This window comes from Orycteropus afer, unplaced genomic scaffold (genome assembly GCF_000298275.1).
Source record: "Orycteropus afer afer isolate SDZICR_OR568_19922 unplaced genomic scaffold, OryAfe1.0 scaffold00052, whole genome shotgun sequence".
NCBI lineage: Eukaryota > Metazoa > Chordata > Mammalia > Tubulidentata > Orycteropodidae > Orycteropus > Orycteropus afer.
The window spans coordinates 3,756,483-3,782,154 of NW_006921639.1; the positions used below are offsets into that span (position 1 = coordinate 3,756,483).

A 25,672-nucleotide genomic window follows, 5' to 3' on the forward strand; every position below is an offset into this window, starting at 1 on the left:
ATTTTCACGCAAATTCTTCTGCTAGTTGGGGTTTATTCCAAATCTGCATCCTTTCCTTCAAGGCTCAGGGGTCCAAGATTATCTTCTGTGTCTGTTTTAATTGGTTTCCCTTTTCTTTGTTGAAGAGGGTCTGTGCAATCCTTCTGCCTAGTCCGCCATCTTGCCCCGCCTCCTCATTAGCTTACTTTTAGAAGTAGATTGCCAGGCTTTTCTTCCTAATATGCCTTAGACTGAAAGCTCCAATGAAACTTCTACCATGGGTGACCTTGCTAGTATTTGAAATATCAGTGGCATAGCTAACAGCATCTCAGCAATGTCCAAACCACCACAGTATGACAAACTGACAAATGAGTAGTGGTTGTATCAACTCCTGTAGCATTAATGTAAATCTTGGCAATTGGTATGTAAATCCTTCACTTTGCTCTTTTCTTTCAAGACTGTCTTGACCCTTTGCAGTACCTGTGCATTTTAAAATCAGTTTGCCAGTTCCTTTCCCTCTCTCTCTCTCTCTTTCTCTCTCTCTCACATACACAGCTGCAGAACAATATGAACAACAAAGTAAATGACAATATAATCAGATTGTAACTCAAAGAGTTAATTACCTATAATTAATTAAATAAATATCTGTATGTCCACACTGATATAAAGAAATTATTGAATTTATGAATGAGGAAAAGTACAGCTCTTCGTTATAGAAAAATTCTAAATAATAAGTGCTGAATGAATGAGGGAAATAGGAAATCACCATTTGTGCATCATAGTAATAATTGTCACAGGTAAAATCCATCAGTGAATGCTAAAATTACTGGGCAAAAATTTAAGGAAACACAAGATATTTGCATTGCCTTAAAATATTAATTACTATGGTAGTTTTCAAGGAGCTCTGGTGGCTTAGTGGGTAGGGCATTTGGCTGCTAATAAGAAGGTTAGCAGTTCAAACCCACCAGCTGCTCCATGGAAAGAAGATGAGGCAAATTACTTCTATAAAGATTTATAGCCTTGGAAATCCAGTGGGGGGTTGCTATGAGTCAATCAACTCAATGGCTATGAGTGGGTGGTAGTTTTAACTTGTATCTACAAATTCTTTGATACTCCTCTCCTGGAGGTAGAACTTAATTCTCCTTTCCTCGAGTGGGTCTGGGCTTAGTGACTTGCTTCTAACACATAAAGTGTGGAAAAGGAAATAGTAACTGTATAATAAAGAAATCTAGCAGATACCACTTTAACCACATGGTCAAGATTCTTATGACCATTAATAAGATGTACTATTGCCCCCATGTGATGCAATGAGAAGGGACTATCACCACCATGTGGTTCTTCCCAAAAATCAACACCCTCATTCTAGTCTTTTGCCAGTAAAACCTCAGAGAAACCCAAATTAAGGGACATTCTACAAAATATCTGAGCATTACTCTTCAAAAGTGTCAAGGTCATGAAAGAAAGGGAAATGTCACAGATTGGAGGACAGTAAGGAGACATGATGACTAGAAGCAGTGTGGATCCTGGAACAGAAAAAAGACTTGAGTAGAAAATCTGATGAAATCTTAATGAAGTATGGAGTCTCATTGGTAGTAACGCACACTTGTTAATTTCTTAGTTTTGACAAATGCACCATAGTTAATGCAGGATATTAGCATAGGGGAAGCTGGGTGAGGGTAAACAGTGACTCTGAACTATCATGACAACTCTTTTGTAAATCTAAAATCATTTAAAAATAAAAAGTCAAAAATATTTTCTAAAAAATTTTTCTCCAGTCTCTTCAGAGTGATTATGAGGCAAATTTATATAAGCAGGTTTACCTTCTGTTTTACACATTTCTGAGTATAGCATTTTCAAAAGTCCATTTGCATTAAAAAAAAAAAAAAAAAAAAAGCCACTATGAAAATTGCGTATGTTGACCTAAAATGCTTTAGGGTGAAAGAACTAAGAACTTTCATCATGTTTTACATCAATAAAAGTACTCTTTGGACCATGAAGCAAGCTTAAGCCTTGAGGCAATAATAGTAATAGAGAATATGACTACTCACCAGGGTAACTTTCCTCTGTGGTTTCAGCAGCTTGGGTTTATGGAAGGAAGTGGCTATTGGAGCTGTGGAAACAGGTCAAATCTTTATCTTGGGTGTCTCAACCAGGACTGTCAACCACTATGCAACTCTCTTGGAGACTTGCAGACCCCTTTCTGTCCCCATGGAAGAACTCCAGTATCTGACCTCTACACCACTGGGAGTCCCTCAGGAGGGCAGTCCTCCCCTAGTCTTGATGTCTCATCATCTCCCCTCAGCAAAGCCAACAGAACAATTCAACAAAAACACTGCAAGATATAAGGAGGTCAGGCCTGAGCAAGGGCTGAGGCCAGGTTTTCCCTGAAAGGCTCCTTCCTGATTGCACACTAATACCATCAAAAGCAGTGATTTTTGAGTCTCACAATAGCCCTGTACGTTAATCAGGGCAGGTCTTGTTGTGCTCATTTAATAAAGGAGGAAACTGAGGCTCTTTTCACAAAGTCATATAGCTAGTACTTAGATGAGTTGGAACTTGAACTTGCCCAGGCAAGTCAGGCAACCTCATTTCAAAGCATGCACCATCCTTTAAGTCTTTAGGTCCCATTTTCATCTTTTGTAAAATAAGGAAATATGTACTCTGGATTGAATGAGACAATAGAGCAGTGTAATGCTGACCCAGAGCAGTGTTCCCTGCTCCCTTCCCTCCCTGGATCTGCACTTCCCATGCTTCCCTAGCATTTCCATACCTTCCAGACCCTTCTTTCCCACAGCATGCATCAGCCTTTATCACCATGGGACTCCAATAGTTCCTGGAGGACCTCCTGTTAAGCTACAATTCAGGGATGACATTTATTGTGTCTTGTTATTAAATTGTGCATCTGGGAATTCCTGGAACTCTCCACTATATTTCAAATTGTTTGAGGCATGAACTGCTCTAAAACTGAATACTGTCATTTTAGGAACTATCTGTGGACAAGCATTAGTTCTCTTGAGCAGTTCCCTCTGCCAGAAACACTTAGGTTTCTCTACATGATTGCCAGAGTCACAGAGTAACCCTCATTTTCTTCCCAGGATGAATCCAAAGTAAATTGCATACCAGGTTTGCATTTTTACAAAACCAGAGAGCCTATTTTCTCTTGAATAGACCAAGATGATGCTGACACCCCTGCCTCACCCCACCATAGATAGAGCATTTTAATAGCTCACAGGTAATACCATGAAGATTCAGTTCTGTAGATAGTGATCCTTCTGACTGCTGAAGCGTTGCTGGTACCACACCTAGCCCCATCCAGGGACAGGGCTGAAGGGCTGAGATTGTTGAGCACCATATGTTCAGCATCTTGGTGGGGGTCTCAGATTATATAATCACCAGATACCATGCCCTCCAACCATCTATTGCTTCCAACCTGATCACTGATCAAGACCAGATACCCCTGGATCAATTACGGTGGCCTCCAAGTGGGAAAGTGTTAGCTAATTTCCTACCTTTGGCTGGGACTGCAGGAGGAACATCAGCCTTCTCCTTCCGCCTCTTGCCCTTCTTGGGCTGCAGTGGGGCTAAGCTAGTCACACTGGTGACAGTCTCACCTGAGCTGCAGAAGAAAAATATGCTGGTGAAGTCAAATGCATTGCTCCAAAGGGGAAAGGAAAAGTAAGTAGTAGTTTAAGGGTACTCCCTGGGTACTTGCATAAGGTAGGATCACCTTATTCCTGGACTAAAGTCACTCCATGTTTACCTCCTGGGACCTCTGGAAGTCTGTTACTGACCTTGGACCAAGAAGACTAGTTGTCTTTGTGGTTTAAACCAAAGACAAAGAGCCTCCTATGCAACCTGGGGAAGTTGGACTGAAGTCTCTCAGGTCTGACAAAATCATTTTGATTCTCCTGGAATCCAGATTTCTGGGTTCGTGGAAATGGATGATGAACTCAGGCCATCCACCCTTAGGTGTCCCTTTTAAAATATATATATATACATATACTTTTATTGCGATTTGGGTGAAAATTTACCAAGAAAATTCACATTCTATACAGCAGTTCACATACACTTTGTCTCATGACAATGACTACAATTTACCACAATGCAACAGCTCCCCTCCCACTTCCTCCCAATAGTTAACTCTTCCCTGTGTCCATTCCCCCATGCACTCATGAGGTGCATTTCTGATATGTGAGAATGGAATTTCAGTAAAGTTTTAACTTGGGTACTTCATTCTTGAAGATGCTTCAGAATGTTCTGGGTAAAAACTCTCTGTTTATATTGTTGTTGTTGTTAAGTGCTGTCGAGTTGGACTCCACTCATAGCGACCCCTCCTTGGGTTTCCAAGGCAATATCACTACAGATGTAGTCTCCTGAGCTGTCTCCCTGAGCTGTCTCCCTGTGCATAAACAGCCCTTCTTTCTCCCATGATTGTTCTCTCCAAGGAGTGTATCTACCTCAGGTAAATGTTCAACTCATATGCCTGTCTTTCAGGTGTGGGTTCCATTCCAGACCTGAAGGGCAGCTAGGGGCTGTAGTCTCAGTGGTTCCACCAGGCTCTATCAGACCAGCAAACCTGGTCTCCCTACCCCCCCTTTTATTTTCTCCAAATGATTTTGAGTTTTGTTCCACATTGTTCTCCCTCTCTATCCAGGATCTCCTACATAGATCCCCCTCCAAGTGGATGACAGTGGTAGCTGGGCACCATCTAGTTCTTCTGGTCTCATAGTCATATAGGCTACAGATCGGATGATGTACCAATTGCTAGGACTAATTGTTTCCATGAATCTCTGGTTTTCTTCATTCTTCTTTGCTCTGGATGAGGAGACCCATCATTGCATCTAGATGGCTGCTTGCTAGCTTTTAAGATCCCAGTAGCTACTCACCAAAGTAGGAGGTGGAACAATGTTTTGTGTAGTATGTTGTGCCAATTGAGCTTGATGTCCCCTGTGACTATGGTCCTGAGCCCACAGGTTCAACTACTCGGTCCCTGTGGGTAACTGGCTGTGACCAAGAAGTGACTACAACCTTACATTAGGTGTCCTTTTGAACCTTGGAAAAACTGGTCTCCTGGAATCATCTTTAGGTCAAACAATAGCTTAGTGAACAAATTAGAGGAGAGGGTTTTGCCTTATGCACTGGGTTTCTTTGGAAAATTATGTATGTGCAGCCAGATTTGAGATGCAGGAATTCCAGTGTCTGACTTGAGACTGCTTTAGGACATATGCCATGTCTTCGTGACTGATTCTAACTTGCCAAGTGCTTTGATGTAGGGAGCTCTTGTGGAGTAGTACCTAAGGTATTAGACTGCTAACCAGAAGGCTGGCAGTTCAAACCCACCAGCCCCTCCTCAGAAGGAAGATTGGGTTATCTATTTCTGTAGTGATACAGCCTTGGAAACCCAAGGAGGGGTCACTATGCATGAGATCCAACTGGAGGACCCCTCTGCAATGAGTTTTGATGTTATCTTCTGAGAAATTAACATAGCAATGACCTATATAATCCATTTTCCCTGTCCCCTCTTCAGAATGCCTTCCCTAGATGTTTAGGCGATGCTACCCAATTTGAAGTATATCTTCCAATAATAAATGTATTCTATTACATGAATTTTTGGTGTTTCTCTAAGCAATTTAGGTTTTTACAGGTCTCCCATGACTGCATGGCTTTCTTCTACTGTACATTATTTATCTGGTGGCATAGTGTTTAAGGCATTTGACTGCTAAACAGAAGGCTGGAGGTTCAAACCCACCAGCAACTCCACAGAAAGAAGACTGGGCAATCTGCTCTGTAGAGATACCACCTCAGAAGCTTAAGGCGGGGGGAGGGGGGTTTGCTATGAGTCAGGAGCAACTCAATGGCAGAGAATTTTGTTTTGTTTGAGTTATGTGAGTTCACCCTAGGCAGTCCTGTAAATCTTTCCAATTACCTGACCCTGTGTAATACATGCAGTATCAGATTCTTTATATATATTGTTCAGGATAACTCAAAGTGATGTGGGTGATAAGCCTTTTATACAGGCAAGAAAACCAAGAGTTCGAGATGCTAATGACTTGCTCTAGGTAACAGTTAGTGAAGATCAAACATGAAAGCTGAAAATGCAGACTGTTCTCCTGTGAGATTTTCCCTTGTGACTATCTGGGGGTGGAAGGGTATGGGGGTGGAGTCCATAACCTTTCTCGAATGGTCACAGGTCTTATCTCAAATGTATACTATATTATTGGCTCAAACATCCCCCTCTGAGCCCCTTTAGCATCCCTTGTCCTCAGACACAGGTTCCAGCCATGTATGTACAATTACCAAGAGGAACTATATTCCCAGCACAGAAAGAATTACCAGAAATCCACAAGAATAAGACCAGCTGCCCAATATTAAAGTAAGTAATATAAACAGAAGGATCTCTGGTAGCATAGTGCCTCAGGCACTTGACTGCTAACCAGAAGGTTGGCGGTTCAAACCCACCAGCCACTCCTCAGAAGGAAGGGTAGGCAATCTACTTCCGTAGTGATATCATCTTGGAAACCCAAGGAGGGGTCACTATGAGTGGAGTCCAACTCGACAGCACTTAACAACAACAACAACAATATAAACAGAGAGTTTTTACCCAGAACATGCTGAAGCATCTTCAAGAACAAAGTACCCAAGTTAAAACTTTACTGAAATTCCTTTCTCACATATGGCAAAAATCCAATGCTACACAAAGCACTTATTTGGCAAGAATGTAGAGAATCAGGCACTCTAAATATGGCTGGGAGGGAAGTAAATCCTACTTGACAGAGAATAATTTGCTAATAACTATCAATGTTACAGGAGCTCTGGTGGCATAGTGAGTGCCTAAGGCACTTGACTGCTAACCAGAAGGCTGGCGGTTCAAACCCACCAGCCATTCCTCGGAAGGAAGATGGGGCAATCTACTTCCGTAGAGATACTGCCTTGGAAACCCAAGGAGGGGTCGCTATGAGTCAGGTCTGACTTGACGGCACATAACAACAACAACAACAACAACATCAATGTTACAACCTTTTGACCTGATAATGTCACTTCTGGGAATTTATTCTATAGATATCTTTGCACATGTATGAAGTGATATAAGATTAGCCATTACAGAGCTGTTTGTAATAGAATAGATTAGGAACAACCTACATGTCCATCTGCAGGGGTATGGTTAAGTAAATTATGGTAAATCTGCACAATGGGATCTTCTGTGACTGCAAAAAGGAATGAAAAAGCTATGTACATACTGATAAGATATACTGGTAAGTGAAAAAGCTAGGTGTTAAGCAATGCATAAAATGTGCCTCTCTTTGTAAAATAATAATAAGAAGAATATATATCAGTATTTGCTTGCACATGCATAAAGAAAATCTGGAAGTATTTACAAATATTTTTAAATAGTGGTTACTTAGAATGGAAGCACTGAGGAATTAAACAGAGGGGAAATATGACAAAGAGAATTATTCCTTGGTATATTTATGTTGTTGTTGTTGTTATGTGCCCTCGAGTTGGACCCGACTCATAGCGACCTCTCCTTGGGTTTCCGAGGCAGTATCACTACGGAAGTAGATTGCCCCATCTTCCTTCCGAGTAGTGGCTGGTGGGTTTGAACTGCCAGCCTTCTGGTCAGCAGTCAAGTGCCTTAGGCACTACACTATCAGAGCTCCCGTATATTTATGTATGTTTCTTATTATTAAACCATGTTATTTTATTATCTTTAGAAAGCAGTACATTAAACACAAATAAATATATACATATATTTAACAAAAGACAGTAGGTGACTCTTATATAGTCCAAAAAGCAAACTCATTGCTGTCGAGTAAGATCTGACTCATAGTGACCTCTCCTTGGGTTTCTGAGGTAGAATCACTATGGAAGTAGATTGCCCAACAGTTCTTCCAAGGAGTGACTAGTGGGTTTGAACCACCAGCCTTCCAGTTAGCAGTCAAGTGCCTTAGGTGCTATGCTACCAGAACTCCCAAGAGATTTCAAAATAAATACATGAAGACAATGTTGCAGATGTGGAATCTAATTTGTATTAAAATTAGATATTTTATTTCAGGAGGCCTTTTCTTATCTGAGGAGCTCTTGTGGTATAGTGGTTAAGGCACTTGGCTGCTAACCAAAAAGTTGGTGGTTCAAACCCACCAGCTTCTCTAAAAAGAAAGAAGAGGCAGCCTGCTTCCTTAAAGGTTTGTTGTTGTTGTTGTTATGTGCCACTGAGTCAGCCCTGACTCATAGCGGCCCCTCCTTGGGTTTCCGAGGCAGTATCACTACAGAAGTAGGATTGCCCAACCTTCCTTCCGAGGAGTGGCTGGTGGGTTTGAACCGCCAGCCTTCTGGTTAGCAGTCAAGTGCCTTAGCCACTATGCTACCAGAGCTCCCCCTTAAAGGTTTACAGCCTTGGAAATCCAATGGGGGTTGCTGTGAGTCGGAATCAACTTGATAGCAGTTAGTTTGAACTGGTTCTGGATTTTCCTATCTGGGAACTTAAAAAATTCTTGACTCAAAATTAACCCACCAGCAATTTTTTTTTTCCTCTCTCACCCTAAGTTTCTAATCAACTCTTCTTTCCTATTCCAAGTGTAGACAATAACAAAACCACTACCTTGTGATTTAATGACAAAGACTTGGGCTTTTTTCATTTAATTTTTAGAGGTCTCCAGTTACAATGACATAACCTTCCTTGCTAATGGTGAAGATGACTTGAAGCACTTACTGATGAAGATCAAAACTATAGACTTCAGTATGGATTACACCTCAAAACAAAGGGAAAAAAAAATCCTCACAACAGGACCAATAAGCAACAACACGATAAACAGAGAAAAAGATTAAAGTTGTCAGGGATTTCATTTTACATGCACCCACAATCAACACCCATGGAAACTGCAGTCAAGAAATCAAATGTGATATTGCACTGGGCAAACCTTTTGCAAAAGGTCGCTTTTAAGTGTTAAAAAGCAAAGATGTCATTTTGAAGACTAAGGTGCACCTGACCCAAGCCAAGGTATTTTCAATTGGCACATATGCATGTGAAAGCTGGACAATGAATAAAGAATAAATATAGGAAAACTGATGCATTTGAATTGTGGTATTAATGAAGAATACTGAAAATACCACAGACTGCCAGAAGAAATAACAAATCTGTCTTCAAAGAAGTACAGCTGGAATGCTCACGTACTTTGGTCATGTTGTTAGACAGGACCAGTACCTAGAGAAGGATATTATCCTCGGTAGAGTAGAGGGTCAGCAACAAAGGGGAAGATCCTCAAGGAGATGGATTGACACAATGCTGCAAGGATGGGGTCAAGCACAACAAATATTGTGAGGATGGCACCAAAAAAAAAAACAAAACCCAAACTCACTGCTGTCAAGTTGATTGACTCATAGCAACCCCTCCTTGGGTTTCCTAGGCGGTGTCTCTACAGAAGTAGATTGCCCAATCTTCCTTCTGAGGAGTGGCTGGTGGGTTTGAACCGCCAGCCTTCTGGTTAGCAGTATGCCTTAGGCACTACACCAGCACAGGATGGGGCATTGTTTCCTTTTGCTGTTCATAGGCTTGATGTGAGTCAGAGCTGACTGGAGGGCACCTAACAATTATCATAATTTAAATTAGATAAGGACACACCCAGGGTAGTTTCCTGAGTTCTTTGTGTAAGTAATAATCTACTTTCAACCACACTCTTCCTGAGGGCAAACAGCCCCTCCCTAAATTTGACAGGGGCTTGTCCATGCATAGCTACATTGCTGGCTTAATGAAAGAAAGAACTCAAATGGTATCTGAACTTAAGTCAAGACTCAAAACGGAGTTAGGGCTTCCGGTGTAGACCACATTCTTCCATGACACAAGTGCTTTAGAATTTAAGTTCTAATACACCACTAAGAGCAAACAAGAAATCAGAAACTCTCAAACTTGCTTCAATATACAACCATATGTATAACTTTGTTCTGTAAGTTTTTAAACTCTTGAAAGGTTTATTTTTTCTCTTTATAAAATAATGCATGTTCATGTTTTAAAATGGAAATTATAGGCATGGCAATCAAAGAAAGTGAGTCAATTATAGTTCTGTAACCAATGTACAACTTCTGTAGCTATTTCCAGTCTTCTTGCTCTTTCTTGATTTTTATACATTGTTTTTTATCATACTGTATATACAATTTTGCACTTTCCTTTTTATTTAATCATTTTTTTATGTAGCTACATCATACTATTCCCAATTTATTCATTCCCTGACACTTGAGCATCTATTTCTCATTTTTCATATATAAATAACACTGTTATAAATATTGGGCAATCTACTTCCATAGTGATACTGCCTCGGAAACCCCAGGAGGGGTCACTATGAGTTGGGTCTGACTCCATGGCAGTGGGTTTGGCTTTTTTTGGTTTGGTTATAAATACATTAGTGTATAATGGTAGTGTCTAAGGCATTTGACTGCTAACCAGAGGGCTGGCATTTCAAACCCACCAGCCACTCCATGGAAGGAAGGTTGGGCAATCTACTTCCATAGTGATACTGCCTCGGAAACCCAAGGAGGGGTCACTGACTTGGATCCGACTCCACAGCAGTGAGTTTGGTTTGGTTTGGTAATGGTTTCCCATTCTTAGACTTTTTGCTTTTAGGGTAGATTCTTAGATCTGGAATTACTAGGTCAAAGAAAAGAGATTATTTTTAAAGCTTTTTAATACCTACTGTCAACTTCATTTCCAACAAGGTAGAACTACTTTGTAGCCATAACATCAACAAATATGGGTACTTATTCTGCCACTAGGAGCCACAGTGGTGCAGTAATTAAAGCACTTGGCTACAAACCAAAATGTCAGGGGTTCAAAGCCACCAGTTGCTCCACGGGAGAAAGATATGGCAGTGCTTCCCTAAAGACTACAGTCTTGGGAATTCTATGGGGCAGTACTACTCTGTCTTATAAGGTCAATATGAGTCAGAATCAACTCAATGGCAGAGGTTTATTTTATTTTAATTTGGTATTCTGTGAATGGAAGATGCAAATGGTTAACACAGTTGGCAACTAATTGAAATGTAGAAGGTTTGAGTCCAACCAGAGTCACCTCAGAAGAAAGACTTGATGATTTACTTCCAAAAAATGAGCTGTTGAAAACACTATGGAGCACAGCTCTACTTTGACACCCATGGATAGCCATGTGTTCTGGTTACCTAGTGCCGCTCTGATGAGAAATATACCACAAATGGGATGGTCTTAACAAACAGGTGTTTATTCTTACAATTTAGAGGCTTTAAGTCCAAGTTCAAAGTGCCAGGCTCTAGGGGCTGGGTGAAAGCCCCTCAACCTTGGGGTCCAGCTCTGCCTTCTGCTCCCGGCTCACCAGAGCTAGAAACTTTCTTCACTCAGACAGCTGCTGGCTGCTGAGGCTGAGAAGCCCCAAGTTTGAAAAGGCAAAAGGCACAGTCCCAGTGTTACCAAACCACATGGCAGGCTATTAACTTAAATGCATTGTAAGTCTCAAGGTCAGCAGAGCAGAGCAGGTTGCTGAGCAATGACATGGCCACGTGCAGGGTCCAAGCGTGCCATAGGCTAGAGACCATTCCCAAGGCTTCTCCTTATATACAGGAAGCAGACCACATCCCAAAGGCAGCTACTCAGCTGCTTGTGGTAGATCCCACCATGGAAGTGATTGCCAGTCTCGTCATGGGGAATAACTACTACCAGCTGCCCAGCCACTCAACCAGGCCCAGCCAAGTTGACACACAAACATAAACATCATAGCATGTATTGGGGTCAACCCAATGGCAATTGATGGTTATTGGTTGGTATTCACTATGCTCTTTAACACCAAGTTTATCAATTTAAAAACATGCTCATTTAATGAATAAAATGGCATACATATTTTACTTGTATTTCTGTGATGGTTAGTGAGGATGAACATTTTCCATGTGTTTCCTCATTTATGAACAATGTGTAAATGCCTTCGACTATTATTTATTAGAATGTTGAGTTCTCCTTATAGCTTTGAATTAAGTTTTTACATCAATCTGACATGTATATCACAACTATTTTCCCCAAGTTCCTTCAAATTTTGTATTTTTGTTGAATGCAGGATAAGTTTTTTGTTTGTTCATTTTTTTCTGAAATCTGTTAATATTTTCCTTTCTTCTATAGCCTCTGAACTCAGAAAATTCTTCCCAGCTGCAACTCCTGCCTCACAGAATCAATAACGTTTCTACTTCTTCTCTCTCTTTGGGTTTTACTTTTTAGCTTTTAATATAAGAGGTTTTAAAATATTTTTCTCCACTCTATTGTCATCATAGGAGCTCTGGTAGCATAGTGCCTAAGGCACTTGACTGCTCACCAGAAGGCTGGTGGTTCAAACCCACCAGCCACTCCTCAGAAGGAAGATTGGGCAATCTACTTCTGCAGTGATACTGGCTCAGAAACCCAAGGAGGGGTCGCTGTGAGTCGGGGCCGACTCGACGGCAAACAACAACAAAAACAACATTGTCATCATATGCAGAAAGGTGTAAAAGATTTTCTTTGTTACCACTTTTTTCATTCAAAACAATAAAACTGAATGAAATTACATTTAGTTCTAATTCATACTTCAATAATGCAATAATTTGTCACCACAATGACATTTGATTTGATAAGTGATTTTTCTCTTGGGCTAGTAAAGATTTTAGAATAAGAAAGTCTACCTTATGACACTCACAAGAAAAGTCATTCTGCATCTTGGTTAACACAAGGATGTATTTTGTCTTGGGTACAATGGAGCAAGATTGGCTGGAGCCAGAGAAACCAAGAATAGTGGAAAAACAGGCTTAGAAACTCCCTTTAAATTAGAGCACTGTATGACTTGAGAAGAACAGTTATTTGTGGGCAGATCATTTCTGGCCATGGCTGTCTCCCTGGCTGCGAGCAAGGGCAGAACAGGATGTGGTACACGTGGCCCTTTGTTGTGAGACATCAACGGGTTTGACCAGGCCACATTCCAGTAAGGCGTGTCCTCATCACACAGAAGTTCTGCACTGTTGCTCTGGGTATACTGTAGCCTGATTCAGTGAATGAGCACTGGACAAGGGACAAGAGGCTGAACTAAATCTGGTTCTACTCAGACTAGCTGGGTGACCGTGGGCAAGTTAAGTCATTTGGCTCCCCTGCACCTCCATCCTCCAATCTGAAAAATGGGGAGACTTATTCCTGCTATCTACCTCACAGGGGCATTATGAGTGTCAGAGGAGATAGTGTAGCTTAAATTAGAATGGAAGTGAAATGGTTAAATACAACTGACCCTAAGCTCCTAGGTGCAGTGTAGGATGTTTCATGGGGCTCCCCATGAAGGATGATGTTGCCCCTTGAGTTTTCATGTTGCATGCCATGTTTTGGCCCTGAGAGGAGGTATGTAAATTTCAGCCAAAAACTTGACCAGAAAGTTTTTGTTTGTTTGTTTGTTTGTTTGTTTTTACCATAGTGTGCTTTTTCATTGCCACAGACATAGCAGGGGCTGAGTGGATGCTAACACAGGACAGAGCAGGCAGATTGTGAAGAGAGAGAGGTTGCAGCAATAAGTAATGCACAAGCTTGCCCTAGACACAAGGTAAAGCAAGCAAACTGCATTTCCAGGCATTGAACAAATCATGAGCAACCATATTTTGTAGCAACTAGAGTTAAAAATATTGGCTATGTTTGTGTCTCTCTCCTGTGTCAGAATTCGTACAGTGGTAAGTGTTTGATATCCATGATCTCCAACTCTCCAACTGTCATCTCTGACGCTCCCAGATGAGAAACCCAAGTTTAGAGAGGTCCAGGCACTGCCCAAAGGTCACCATCTGACCAGCAGACAAAGGACTTGAATCCAGATTGGGCTACCTCCTTGACCCTGAACAAGGACCTTGGAACCAGCCCAGACAATTCAAAAGAAGAAAACAGGGACAAGAAAAAGATCAATCAAACTAGATCCACAACAACTACTAAAAGCTTAAGTCATCTCCTGTGGTGGTTATGTTTTTGTGTCAACTTGGCTAGGCCTGGTTGAGTAGCTGGGCAGCTGGATATAGTATTCTCCATGATGAGACTGGTAATCAACTCCATGGAGGAATCTACTGTGAGCAGCTGAGTAGCTGCTTTGGGTATGTGGTTTGCTTCCCATATATAAGAGGCAGCTTTCAGAATGGTCTCTGGCATATGGTACGCTTGGACGCTGCATGTAGCCATGTCATTGTTCCGCAGCCTGCCATGCTCTGCTGACCTTGGGACTTACAGTGGACTTAAATTAATGGCCTGCCATGTGGTTTGGTAACATCGGGACTGTGCCTTTTTACTTGTCACCTTTGGGTTTTTCAGGCTCAGCAGCCAGCAGCTGTCTGAGTGAAGAACATCTCTAGCTCCAGTGGGCCGGAGGCAGGAGACAGAGCTGGACGCCAAGGTTAAGGGGCTTTCACCCAGCCTCTAGAGCCTGGCACTTTGAACTTGGACTTAAACCCTCCTAACTGTGAGAGAATTAACTCCTATTTGTCAAGGCCATCCCATTTGTGGTATATTCTTGTCAGAGCAGCACTAGGCAACCAGAACAGCTCTGTAAAGTGAGTACAAGAAGGTGGCATTAACATCCCATTGTATTTCAGGTTTGTATTAAATCCAGGGTGACAAACTCTCAGGACTGCCATGGCTGCTAAACTGTCACCCTGGTGGGAGGAGAAGGAGGCATCCTGGTGCTGGGGTCTTGAGGGAAGGAGCTGTGGTTGGTGCCTAAAACCAAGGGCCATTCTGTCCCAAGAGTGGGCAGAGGAGGAGGAGAGCACATTCCTGGAAACTGTCTGGTATTTATGTAACTGGTCAAAGTGGTGTTGGCATGAGTGGGCCAGCTACTTAAAAAGTCTGAGCCTTTGGGGTGCATTGAGTTTATGATAATGGTGGTGGAATATGTTGAAAAAAAGATAGCAATAATGGTAGTGCAATATGAAAAATGTCATCAAAGTCCCTGAGCTGTAAATGTGGAAGTTATTATGTTGGTGAATGTCTTTTTGTGAATGTTTTCACCACAATAAAAGTGAAAATAAATAAATAAAGTAAACAAAAATTCTGTGCCTCTACACTAGAGCTAGGAGGTATGGTGGTGCAGTTCCTAAGGCATTTGACTGCTAACAAGAAGGCTGATGGTTCAATCTACTTTCATAAAATTTACTGCCTTGAAAACCCAATTGGGGTCTCTATGAGTCAGAATTGGCTCAATGGTAGTGGGTTTACTAGAGCTAGAGGCATTGGTGGTTCAGTGGTAGAATTTTTGTCTTCAATGCAGGAGACCTGAGTTCAATTCCTAGTCAATGCACTACATACATAGGTACAACCTGTCTGTCAGTAATGGCTTGTATGTTGCCCTTATGCTGAACAGGTTTCAGCAGAGCTCTTAGGCTAAGATGGACTAAGAAGAAAAACCTGGTGACCTACTTCATAAAATCAGTCAATGAAAACCTGTGGATCACAATAGTATGACCTATAACCAATCATAATGATGGTACAGGATTGGACAGTGTTTTGTTCTATTGTGCATAAAGTTGCCATTAGTCAGGGTCAACCTGATGGCAGTTAACAACAACAACGTACTAGAGTTAAGAGTTTAAATTAATAGAAGGAAACAATGTTATAAATTGAGCTGATTCTACCATAATTGTAACTAAGAATTGTATGTCCAATCACACTCTACTTTCAAAATTGTATGTGAAGAGTTCCAGTAAGATAGAGGAATAGGCAGACAAACTACACAGATCCTCTTCAACAAAGAAAAGTGAGACCAATTAACACAGATACAGAAGATAATCCTGGAGCCCTGAGCTTTGAAAAGAAGGATACAGAAGTGGATTAAACTCCAACTAGTAGAAGAACCTGCAAGAAAACACTGAAAAAGGAGACACATGGAGCTCTGGACTGTCAGTGATCCTGACGGCACAGACAGTTTGGATATTGCCAAGTGGTGTTAGGATATAAGAATTAAACTAAAAACTGGCCCTGCTAGCCGGGTGCTGAATGGAGGACTGCACTGGTGAATAAAAGGGGAAGCAGTGAAGAGGGAAATGGGCTGAGCTGTGGACTTTTGGCTGTCCAGAAGGCACAGACATCTTCAATGTTTGCAAGTGGTTCAACCATGTTGGATAAAGACACAGCATTCTCTCAGATTCCAGGAACCTAGGAATAGGCTCCACTTGACAGGGACCACAAGGACATACAGGACACTGAGGGCTGAAAACAGTGTGAGACAGCAACTGCGCCATCACAACCCAATCACACCCACACTTCCTGTAGCTCCATTTACTGAAGGAGAGCTACACATCCTTCTGAACCAACTGGCCAATTATACACGATCACCAACAAAAGCCTGTCTCACTCTTAACTGCTCTTTACTAACAGTTAACAGAGATCTGTGCAGCTACTCTCATTCTTTATCAAACCCACCAGGAGACAGATGGTGAGTGCATAAGTGCCGCTAACTAGCAAATAGAGGAGCATAGTACCCTGCTTACTCAGATACAACCAAACAAAATAAAGAAAATGAAAATCTTGGGTGAATCGCTCCAACATACAATCACCAATTAAATATAAATACAACAAAGTCACAATGTCTTGGAGAAAATAGACCATCACAGTCCACACAAAGAAGCAAGATAAAAGGAGTAGAAACAAGGGAGCAAGATACAGACACTGAACACACCCCTGAGGAGGAAGCAGTATTGGAACCCCCTGATGAGGAATTCAAAAGAATTATATTTAGGTACCTTCAACGGATTAAGAGACAAATCAAGGAAAACACTGACAAATTTAAGGGAAACACAGACAAAACCCCAGAACAATTTCGGAAGAAAATACAAGAACAAAATGACAAAATAAATGAAAAATTAGAAAAGATACAAAACTACACATAGAAATCCAGAAGATTAATACTAAGTTTTCAGAAATAGATAACACATTGAAAGGGCAAAGGAGTAGAATCAAATCAATGGAAGATAGAATTAATGAGACTGAAGACAAATACCGGAATACTTTTTGGAAAGGGATCAATCATGAAAAAGATCAAAACAAAATGAAGAAAGTGTAAGTAAGGTTCATGTAAGAAACCATCAAAAGGCATAACCTATGTGTCATTGGAACTCCAAATCAGGAAGAGAAAAAGAAAACCACTGAGAAAATTGTCCAAGATTTGTTGGAAGAGAACTTCCCTGATATGATAAAAAATGAGAATTTATCCATTCAGGAAGTCCAATGAAACCCAAATAGGATAAACCCCAAAAGAAAATCACCAAGACATATCATCATCAAACTTATCAAAACCAAAGGCAAAGAAAGAATCCTGAAAGCAGCATGGCAAAAATGAAACTTTACCTACAAAGGACAACCAATAAGAATAAGCTCTGATTTCTCAGCAGAAACCATGCAAGTGAGAAGGCAATGGGATGGCATAAAACCCTGAAAGAGAAAAATTTCCAACCAAGAATTATATACCAGGCAAAACTGTCACTCAAATATGATGGTGAAATTAGGAGATTTCTAGATAAGCAGAAATTAAAGGTACTTGGTAAAACAAGACCAACCTTACAAGAGATACTAAAGGGACTCCTTTGAATAGAGAACCAATAATAGCAAAGAACAACCAACCATTAATACACAAGAGGACATAATCCAGAAACCAACACAGCTATGGAAGTATCCAAAGTAAAATAAGCTTACAAGATTGTAAACAGGGAACCAGAGACATCAATTGGCAAATGAGAACAACTACAAACCAAAAAGAGGGAAAAAATTAGTGTAGTTACAGAATTTCTTAATGGTGAGGAAGTCAAGAGAGTTGCAAGATAGAAAGGACTATTTTAAACTCAGGGAGAAAATTACAAATCATAGGGTAACCTCAAAGAAAAATGATAAACCATCACATCACAATAAAAAAGAGGACAAGCACAAATATTTAGCAAATACTAAAACAACAGCAATGAAGGAAATGATAACACAATTCATAAACAAAATGAGCTCAGCACAGAAAATTATATGGAACAAAGAAACCAGGAACACCACTGAAAAATACATAACAAAATGACAGAAAGCAATTCATACTGGTCGATAATTACACTGAATGTCAATGGATTAAATGCACCACACAAGAGATGGAGAGTTGCAGACTGCATATGAAAACATAACCCATCAATGTGCTGTCTACAAGAGACATACCTTAGACACAAAGACAAAAAGAGACTGAAAATCAAAGGTGGGGACATGATATATCAGGTAAATAACAATCAAAGAAGAGCAGGAGTAGCAATATTAATTTCTGATCAAATTGACTTTAAGACAAAAACCACCATAAGAGACAAGGAAGGGCATTATATAATGATTAAAGGATCAACTGAACAAGAAGATATGACCATAATAAATATCTATGGACCCAATGAAAGAGCCCCAAAATATATAAATCAGACTTTAACAGAATTAAAAAGATAAATAGATGACTCCACAGTCATAGTAGGAGACTTTAATACACCACTTTCAATGAAAGATAAAATAACTGGAAAGAAACTCAACAAAGACACAGAAGAACTAAATAATACAATCCACCAACTTGACTTTATAGACATCTAGAGAGCACTTCACCCAACAACAGCACCATGTACATTCTTTTCCACCGCACACAGAATATTCCCCATGATAAACCGTACGTTAGGCCATAAAGCAAGCCTTAGTAATTTTTAAACAGCAGAAGATAAACTAGATGAATGGGACTTTCTAAAAATTAAATCTTTATGTGCTTCCAAAGACTTCTTCAAAAGGGGCAAAAGAGAACCTACAGATTGGGAAAAAAATATTTGGCAAGGATATATCTGACAAGGGACTTATTTCTAAAATTTATAGAAAACTCCAATACCTCAACACCAAAAAGACAAACAATCCAATTAAAAATGGACAGAAGACATGAATAACACACTTCACCAAAGAGGAAATTCAGGCAGCCAACAAACACATGAAGAAATACTCAGGATCATTAGCCATTAAATGCAACCACTGCCCTGGAGTCAGATCCGACTCATAGTGACCCTTCCTTGGGTTTCTGAGGCGGTATCACTACAGAAGTAGATTTACCAACCTTCCTTCTGAGGAGTGGCTGGTGGGTTTGAACTGCCAGCCTTATGGTCAGCAGTCAAGTGCCTTAAGCACTACGCCATTAGAGAGATGCAAATCAAAAGAACAATGAGATACCATCTTGCCCAGCACTAGTAGCAAAGTTCAACAAGATAGAAAATAACAAATGCTGGTGAGGATGTGGAGAGATTGGGACTCTCATACACTGCTTTTAGGACTGTCAAATGATACAACCACTGTGGAAAGCAATATGGCAATTCCTTAAAAAGTTGGAATTAGAAATACCTTTTGACCCAACCATTCCATTACTAGGTATATATCCTCAGGAAGTGAGAACCAGGACAACAGCAGATATAGGCACACCCATGTTCATCACAGCACTATTTACAATAGCAAAAAGATGGAAACAACCTAGATGCCCATAACAGAAGAATGGTAACCAAACTATGGTACATACACACAATGGAATACTATGCAACCCTAAATAATAATGTAGAATCTGCAAATACCACATAACATGAATGAACTTGGAGGACATTATGCTGAGTGAAATCAATCAATCACAGAAGGAAAATATTGTATTAGTCCGTTATTATGAAAAATCAAGGAAAGGTTTGTATATGGAAGGAAATTTTCTTTGTTGGTTTCCAGGGGTGGGAGGATAGGAGAGGGAACACTGCTAGTCAGGTAGAGACAAGTATTGATTTGGGTGAAAGGAAGGGCAATGCGTCAAATGTGAGTGATCAACACAGTGGCATTCGGAAGAGGAAGACATTAGAGAGATGCTTGGGAGGTATAGACAACAAAGATGAACCCTTTTGCACATACAATACTGCGTTATCAGTGATGGCAAACATTGATATGCAGGTGGACAGATGGATGAACAGGCTGAACAATTAGATATGTCTATTCAGGGGAGGGGAGCTCTGGTAGCGTAGTGCCTAAAGCACTTGACCGCTAACCAGAAGGCTGGTGGTTCAAACTCCTCAGAAGGAAAGTTGGGCAATCTACTTCCATAGTGATACCACCTGGGAAACCCAAGGAGGGGTCGCTATGAGTTGGGGCCAACTCAATGGCACATAACAACAACATTCAGGAGAGTATTCCCATGACCATGCATAGGGTTGGCAGACAATGTTTCTACAAGTGTATTTGTATGTTCTGTAAGAATTTCCAGGTATATAGTAGAGCTAGGAGCTCTGGTAGCACAGGGCCTAAGGCACTTGACTGGTAACCAGATGGCTGGCAGTTCAAACCCACCAGCCACTCCTCGGAAGGAAGGTTGGGCAATCTACTTCCATAGTGGTACCACCTCGGAAACCCAAGGAGGGGTTGCTGTGAGTCAGGTCTGACTCCATGGCACACAACAACAACAACAACAACAACACATAGTAGAGCTGACAAGGGACAAGGTTATAGTCACTTCTTGGCCACAGCCAGCTACCCAGAGAGTGCAAGTAGTTGGACCTGTGGGCTCAAGACCATGGTTGCAGGGGGATATCAAGTGCAATTGGCATCACATACTACACAAAAACATTGTATCACATCCTACTTTGGTGAGTAGTGACTGGGAGCTTAAAAGCTTGCAAGTAGCCATCTAGATGCAACAATGGGTTTCTCCTCATCTAGAGCAAAGAAGAATGAAGAAAACCAAAGATGTATGGAAACAATTAGTCCAAGCAACTGCTATACTGTGCATTCCTCAGCTGATACAACTATGAGACCAGAACTAGATGGTGCCAGCTACCATTGTCAACCATTTGGAGGAGTATCTATGTACGAGATTCTGGATAGAGTGCGAGAACAATGTAGAACAAAACTCAAAATCATTAAAAAAAAAAAAAAAGGGGACCAGGTTTGGTGGTCTGATAGAGCCTGGTGGAACCCCTGAGACTATGTCCCCTAGCTGTACTTTAGGTCTGGAATTGAACCCACTATTGTGGCTTCCAGACAAACAAAAGTCAGGCATATGAGCTGACCATTTACATTAAGTATATACCTTCTTTGGAGAGATCAATCATGGGAGAATAGAAGGGCTGCATATGTACATATGGGGCAGCTTTGGGGATAGGAGTGCATGGGAGGGAAGGACATAGGGAAGAGGTACCTATGGGTAGGAAGTGGGAGGAAAACTGTTGCACTGTGGGAAATTGCAGTCAATGTCATGAAACAAAGTGTATGTGAACTGCTGTATGGAAAATGAATTTGCTCTGTAAACTTTCACCCAAATCACAGTAAAATTTTTTAAAAAAGAATATGTGAAGCCAAAGTGCTCTCATATGAACTTCAGTAGTCCTGGCATTCAAATCCTCACCCTTTCCTCTACCATCTTCTAACCATCACATGTCTGTTCTATCCCCAGCTTCACTGTGTGAGAGATTCAGAGATGCAGCTAACTATCATCCCAAGTAGTTTCATACATTCAACTGTCATCCTGAAGATGCAAGGTCTCGAGTAGTCTTTGGGCCTCGACATATGAATGACAAATCAAAATGCTACCTTGAGGTCTGTTAAACCTTATCCTGATTAAATGAGTAGGATCCTCATTCCCAGGCACAAAGTTCTCTATTGTATGCTCCATAGGGTTCATTGTGGTCAGAACTAGGACTACTAAGGAAACAAAGGCTGTTTGTAAGACAGGAGATCCTGATGGAAAAAGCCCTTAGAGGGGCCAAGAAGGGTATCTCAGGTCTAGCTCTGCTGACTTCCACCCAGCCTGTTTCCTGGAGCCATCTCACTACCAAACGTTAATACCACGTCCTTTCTTTGAAAGTTGTTGCTTCAGTTGACCCATTTTACCTTCCAAAATGTCAATGAGCTTTCTTTCTTCCTGCCTATCTAGTTCTGTTCTGGCAAAGAGAATGCCTGACATGTCAAAAGAGGGATACGTTTGTTCTTGGAAGAAGCTCATTCAGCCACCTTTCCATGAAGAATTCACAGAGCACACTCACCATCCTGTACCCTGTACCTAGCAACATTATGCCTGCAATTTTGAAGGCAAAAGATAGGTCAAAACAGCTTTTGGGGCAACTGGATGACCTTTTTAAACATACAAAAAAAAAAAAAGAAATAGAAAAGTTAACAACTACAAGTATTCCCTGCCAAGGTGGCTGCCGCTGATAGAGTCCAAGGGCTCATGCAAATAGGGCAAATTTCCTGATGTCTCATTCCCAGCTTTTGAACTTGTTCCATGGGCTTTCCCTGCCAAGTGACAAGAGCTGCTAAAAAGTTTTCAAAGTTCATTTTCAAGATGGATGAATGGTATCACTCACTCACAATGACTCCCTATAAATGGCTTCCATTAAATAAATTAGCACATGTCAAGCAAATAGAATTGTGTCTGGCACGTGATAAGCACTTAATAAATGCCCCTGTCATTACTTTACTATTATTATTATTATCATTATTATTCAAGACTATGTTCTCTGAGTCCTTGGCTCCAGGAGCTGGTTCTTGGCAGAGTTCTTGGCATCCTGCCCAGAGCCAATACCCAGGGAAAGACCCTCCAGACCCTTGAGGTCACTGGGTAGGATTTCCTGCTGATTTTGTCACATGACCATTCTTCACGTATTTCTGAACAGTCATAACAAATGCTGCTCCTTTCTGAGGTATTTGCCAAGGTGTCTCCCTGTCCACAGTATCCCCCTGACCTTTTGTAAATGACTGGTTTACATCACTGTGGAGGTGCTGCTGGGGCCTCCTTACAGAGCCACATACAAGGAGATACTCCACTCACCACCAGGAACTTGATCCTTTGAGGTTGCTAGGAGCTTTGTGAGTTCTGAAGCAGAGCTTTTGCCAGGCTAATGTTCTTGTTTGTAAGTTTAACATCTATGAACTCTGGTGAGGGTAGTGAGATCAGGAGGTGCCTTATTAACATTTAGTGATTCCAAGCAGCATCCTGGTCTTGGGTTATAACAGTGGCCAGGGAGAAAATATTGGGTTTACCTCCCCAGAACCCACCCCTATACCCAGGGTTGAAGCCTGATTCTAGGTAAGAATGACCCTCCCTCCCCCATGTGGCACAATCTTACCCCCAACACACAGTCCTTGATTCAGGCTGGTCCACTGACAGTGAGATGAAGGAGCTCTGTTTATTAGTTAGGAAGGGAGAATATAACTCCTTCATTTGGGCTGTAGGGTGAACCCACGTAAGCCCATATCTGCTGGCACCCACTTCTTCTGAAGGGAGCCCACCTGGAGGCAGTGCTACCCAGAGAAATGCAGGGAATGGAAGTTGCCACCCTAATGACATTAGGCCCACCCACTGCAGCATCACCTATGAGATGAGCCAGCAGAGCTCTTAGTAGAGGGGACACCTGAGCTAGGTTTTCTATCACCTGGAATCAAAAGGTTGGTAACTGATATAGACTGCTAGACATTTATCTAAGAGCTGACAGTTTCATTAATGTTCTTAGTCTAGGGAGACTAATTTGTATCTTGCAGGGTTTTTATGAGGATTAGAAATAAATCCCATAAAGTGCTCATGGGCACACTGTGAGTAATGATTAGGAATTAGCACACGTCATTATGACTTCATTGAATCCTCTTCCTGACCCTCAACAATACAAAGAACAGACTAGTTTATACCCAAACTCAGTGAACTTGAATGATTTGTCCCAGGTCACAAGATTGGTGGGTGGCACAGCTAGAATCAGTACTAAATGCCCTTTCTATTGTACCAGGAGTCACAAGCAGGCCTGTCCTGAGGAGGGCCACCCATGCACACATGGTGTGGGGGTGGGGCATGGCTGCCCGAGGATAACATCAAGGATGCAGATGGCTGGTGGGGCACATGTTGTTGTCCCTGCCCATGCCCTCTGGCTTGCTGGGGTGAATATGGGTGAAGAGGAGGTTGTATAGCATACAAGTGAGCTTTAAAGCCAATCAAACAACACAAAATTGTTGGCCCAGCACACTTCCATTTGGAGTTTTTGGTGTGGTTTGTGACTGAAGGCCCTCCTCTGAATGTAACTCTCAGAGGCAAATGACAGACCTCAAACACTGAAATGTGTTGCAGGAAATCCCCTGTAATAGCTGATGATACCAAATCCACAATCACAGTAAAGATCACCAAACATGGTGGGCCCTGGGTCATGAGGGCACTGGCAATCTATGCTACACTCAGAGGCCATTGGCCACCTCAGAGTCAGGCAGTGAGATCAAGCTGGAGCCATGCTCAGCCTTCAGAGCTCTCTTCTTTCCACTTCTATCAGCCTGATTTCTTTGGATGGACCCCTTCCTCCTTTGTGTTGATTCCAAAACACTCACAATCACATCTGAGTGTCCTGGCATGTCTGGGATGGCACACTGGCCCTGGAGCTAGGCTGCTGGGCTGTTGGTCTCCCCAACTCAAAAGTGAGGTGACCTCAGCACATCATCAATACTCTGGGTATCAGTTCCTCACCTGTAAAAGGACAGTAATAGCATTTATGCCTGGGAGTGTTGTGATGACCGAAGATGGTGCCCTCTGCCCATGCTTAGTGCTGTGTCCAAATGTGGCATGTAATAAAGACCACTGTGAGATGGTGGTGCCCAGCTACCAATGCCAACCACTCCAGAAAGGATTAAATTTGGAGATCCTGGATAGAATGGGAGGAAAAATGTGGAACAAAATCCAAAAACTCAATAATGACTAGAATTACCAGTCAGATGAAATCGGATGAGAGCCCCAGTACTATGGCCCTAGAGTACATTCTGCGCCTGGAATAAAATGCACCCCCAGGGGCTGGCTCTCAGCCCAACAGTTAACAAGATGGACACTGCAGAACACTCAACCAAGAATGACGCACCCACATACTCTATGGTAATACATCCCTTAGAGCAATAGACCACAGGGCACCAGAGGACCAACATTCAAACTGAGGAAATGCAGGACAAACAAGAGTGCATAAATATGAGGGGCTCAGGGGAAGGGTTACAGGATAGGGAGGGGAGGAGACTGGGTTAGGGTTGAACATGGTAAATGGGGAGTAAAACTAAATGTACACATAATGTTGAATATAAAACAAGCTCTTAAAAAAAAAAAAAAAAAAAAACACTGTGGCTGTTGTATGAATATAACTAGTACCATCCCATGGACATCTGGCCCAGCGAACCCCTATAATTTCTCTGCTCCTTTGTCGTGAATCTTCTGTGATTCTCACCCATTGTACCAAGTTCCACCAAGTTCCCTGGCCTTCAACCTGCTGTGCTGCACTCTGCCCTGCCTCTGCTATGCCCTGCTCTTACTTGACCTTCAAAAGTAAGAAGAAAACTGTCACTCAACCTTCAAGATTTGGCCCAAATATCACCTTCAGGAAGTTTTCCCTAACACCACAGACCCAAGAGTCAGGGTTAGGAACTCCTCTGGGTACCTGACAATTCTGTGGGCACCCCCAGTGTGGTTGCTGGCACTTTTATTTCTCTGTGTCTCTCATGAGTCCCTAGGTAGCACAAATGATTAAAATGTCTGCTACTGACCAAAAGGTTGGCAGTTCAAACCCACCAAGAGGCACCTCAGAAGAAAAGCCTGGCAATCTGCCACGAAAGTTCATGTTGTTGTTGTTTGCCGTCGAGTCGGCCCCGACTCATAGCGACCCCTCCTTGGGTTTCCGAGGCAGTATCACTA

The 25,672-nt window shown here is 41.7% G+C and overlaps 1 protein-coding gene across 1 annotated transcript in view; it reads right to left on the reverse strand.

Annotated features, from left to right (window-relative positions):
• The window catches only part of VSTM4 (V-set and transmembrane domain containing 4), a 198,283-nt gene that overhangs the window by 64,836 nt on the left and 107,775 nt on the right, over positions 1–25,672 (reverse strand). The window contains exons 6-7 of the mRNA XM_007938684.1: positions 3,489–3,595; positions 2,028–2,089 (exon numbers count right to left, since the gene is read on the reverse strand). Of these exons, the coding sequence (XP_007936875.1) occupies positions 2,028–2,089; positions 3,489–3,595 (169 nt within the window). The remainder of the gene's footprint in view (positions 1–2,027; positions 2,090–3,488; positions 3,596–25,672) is intronic.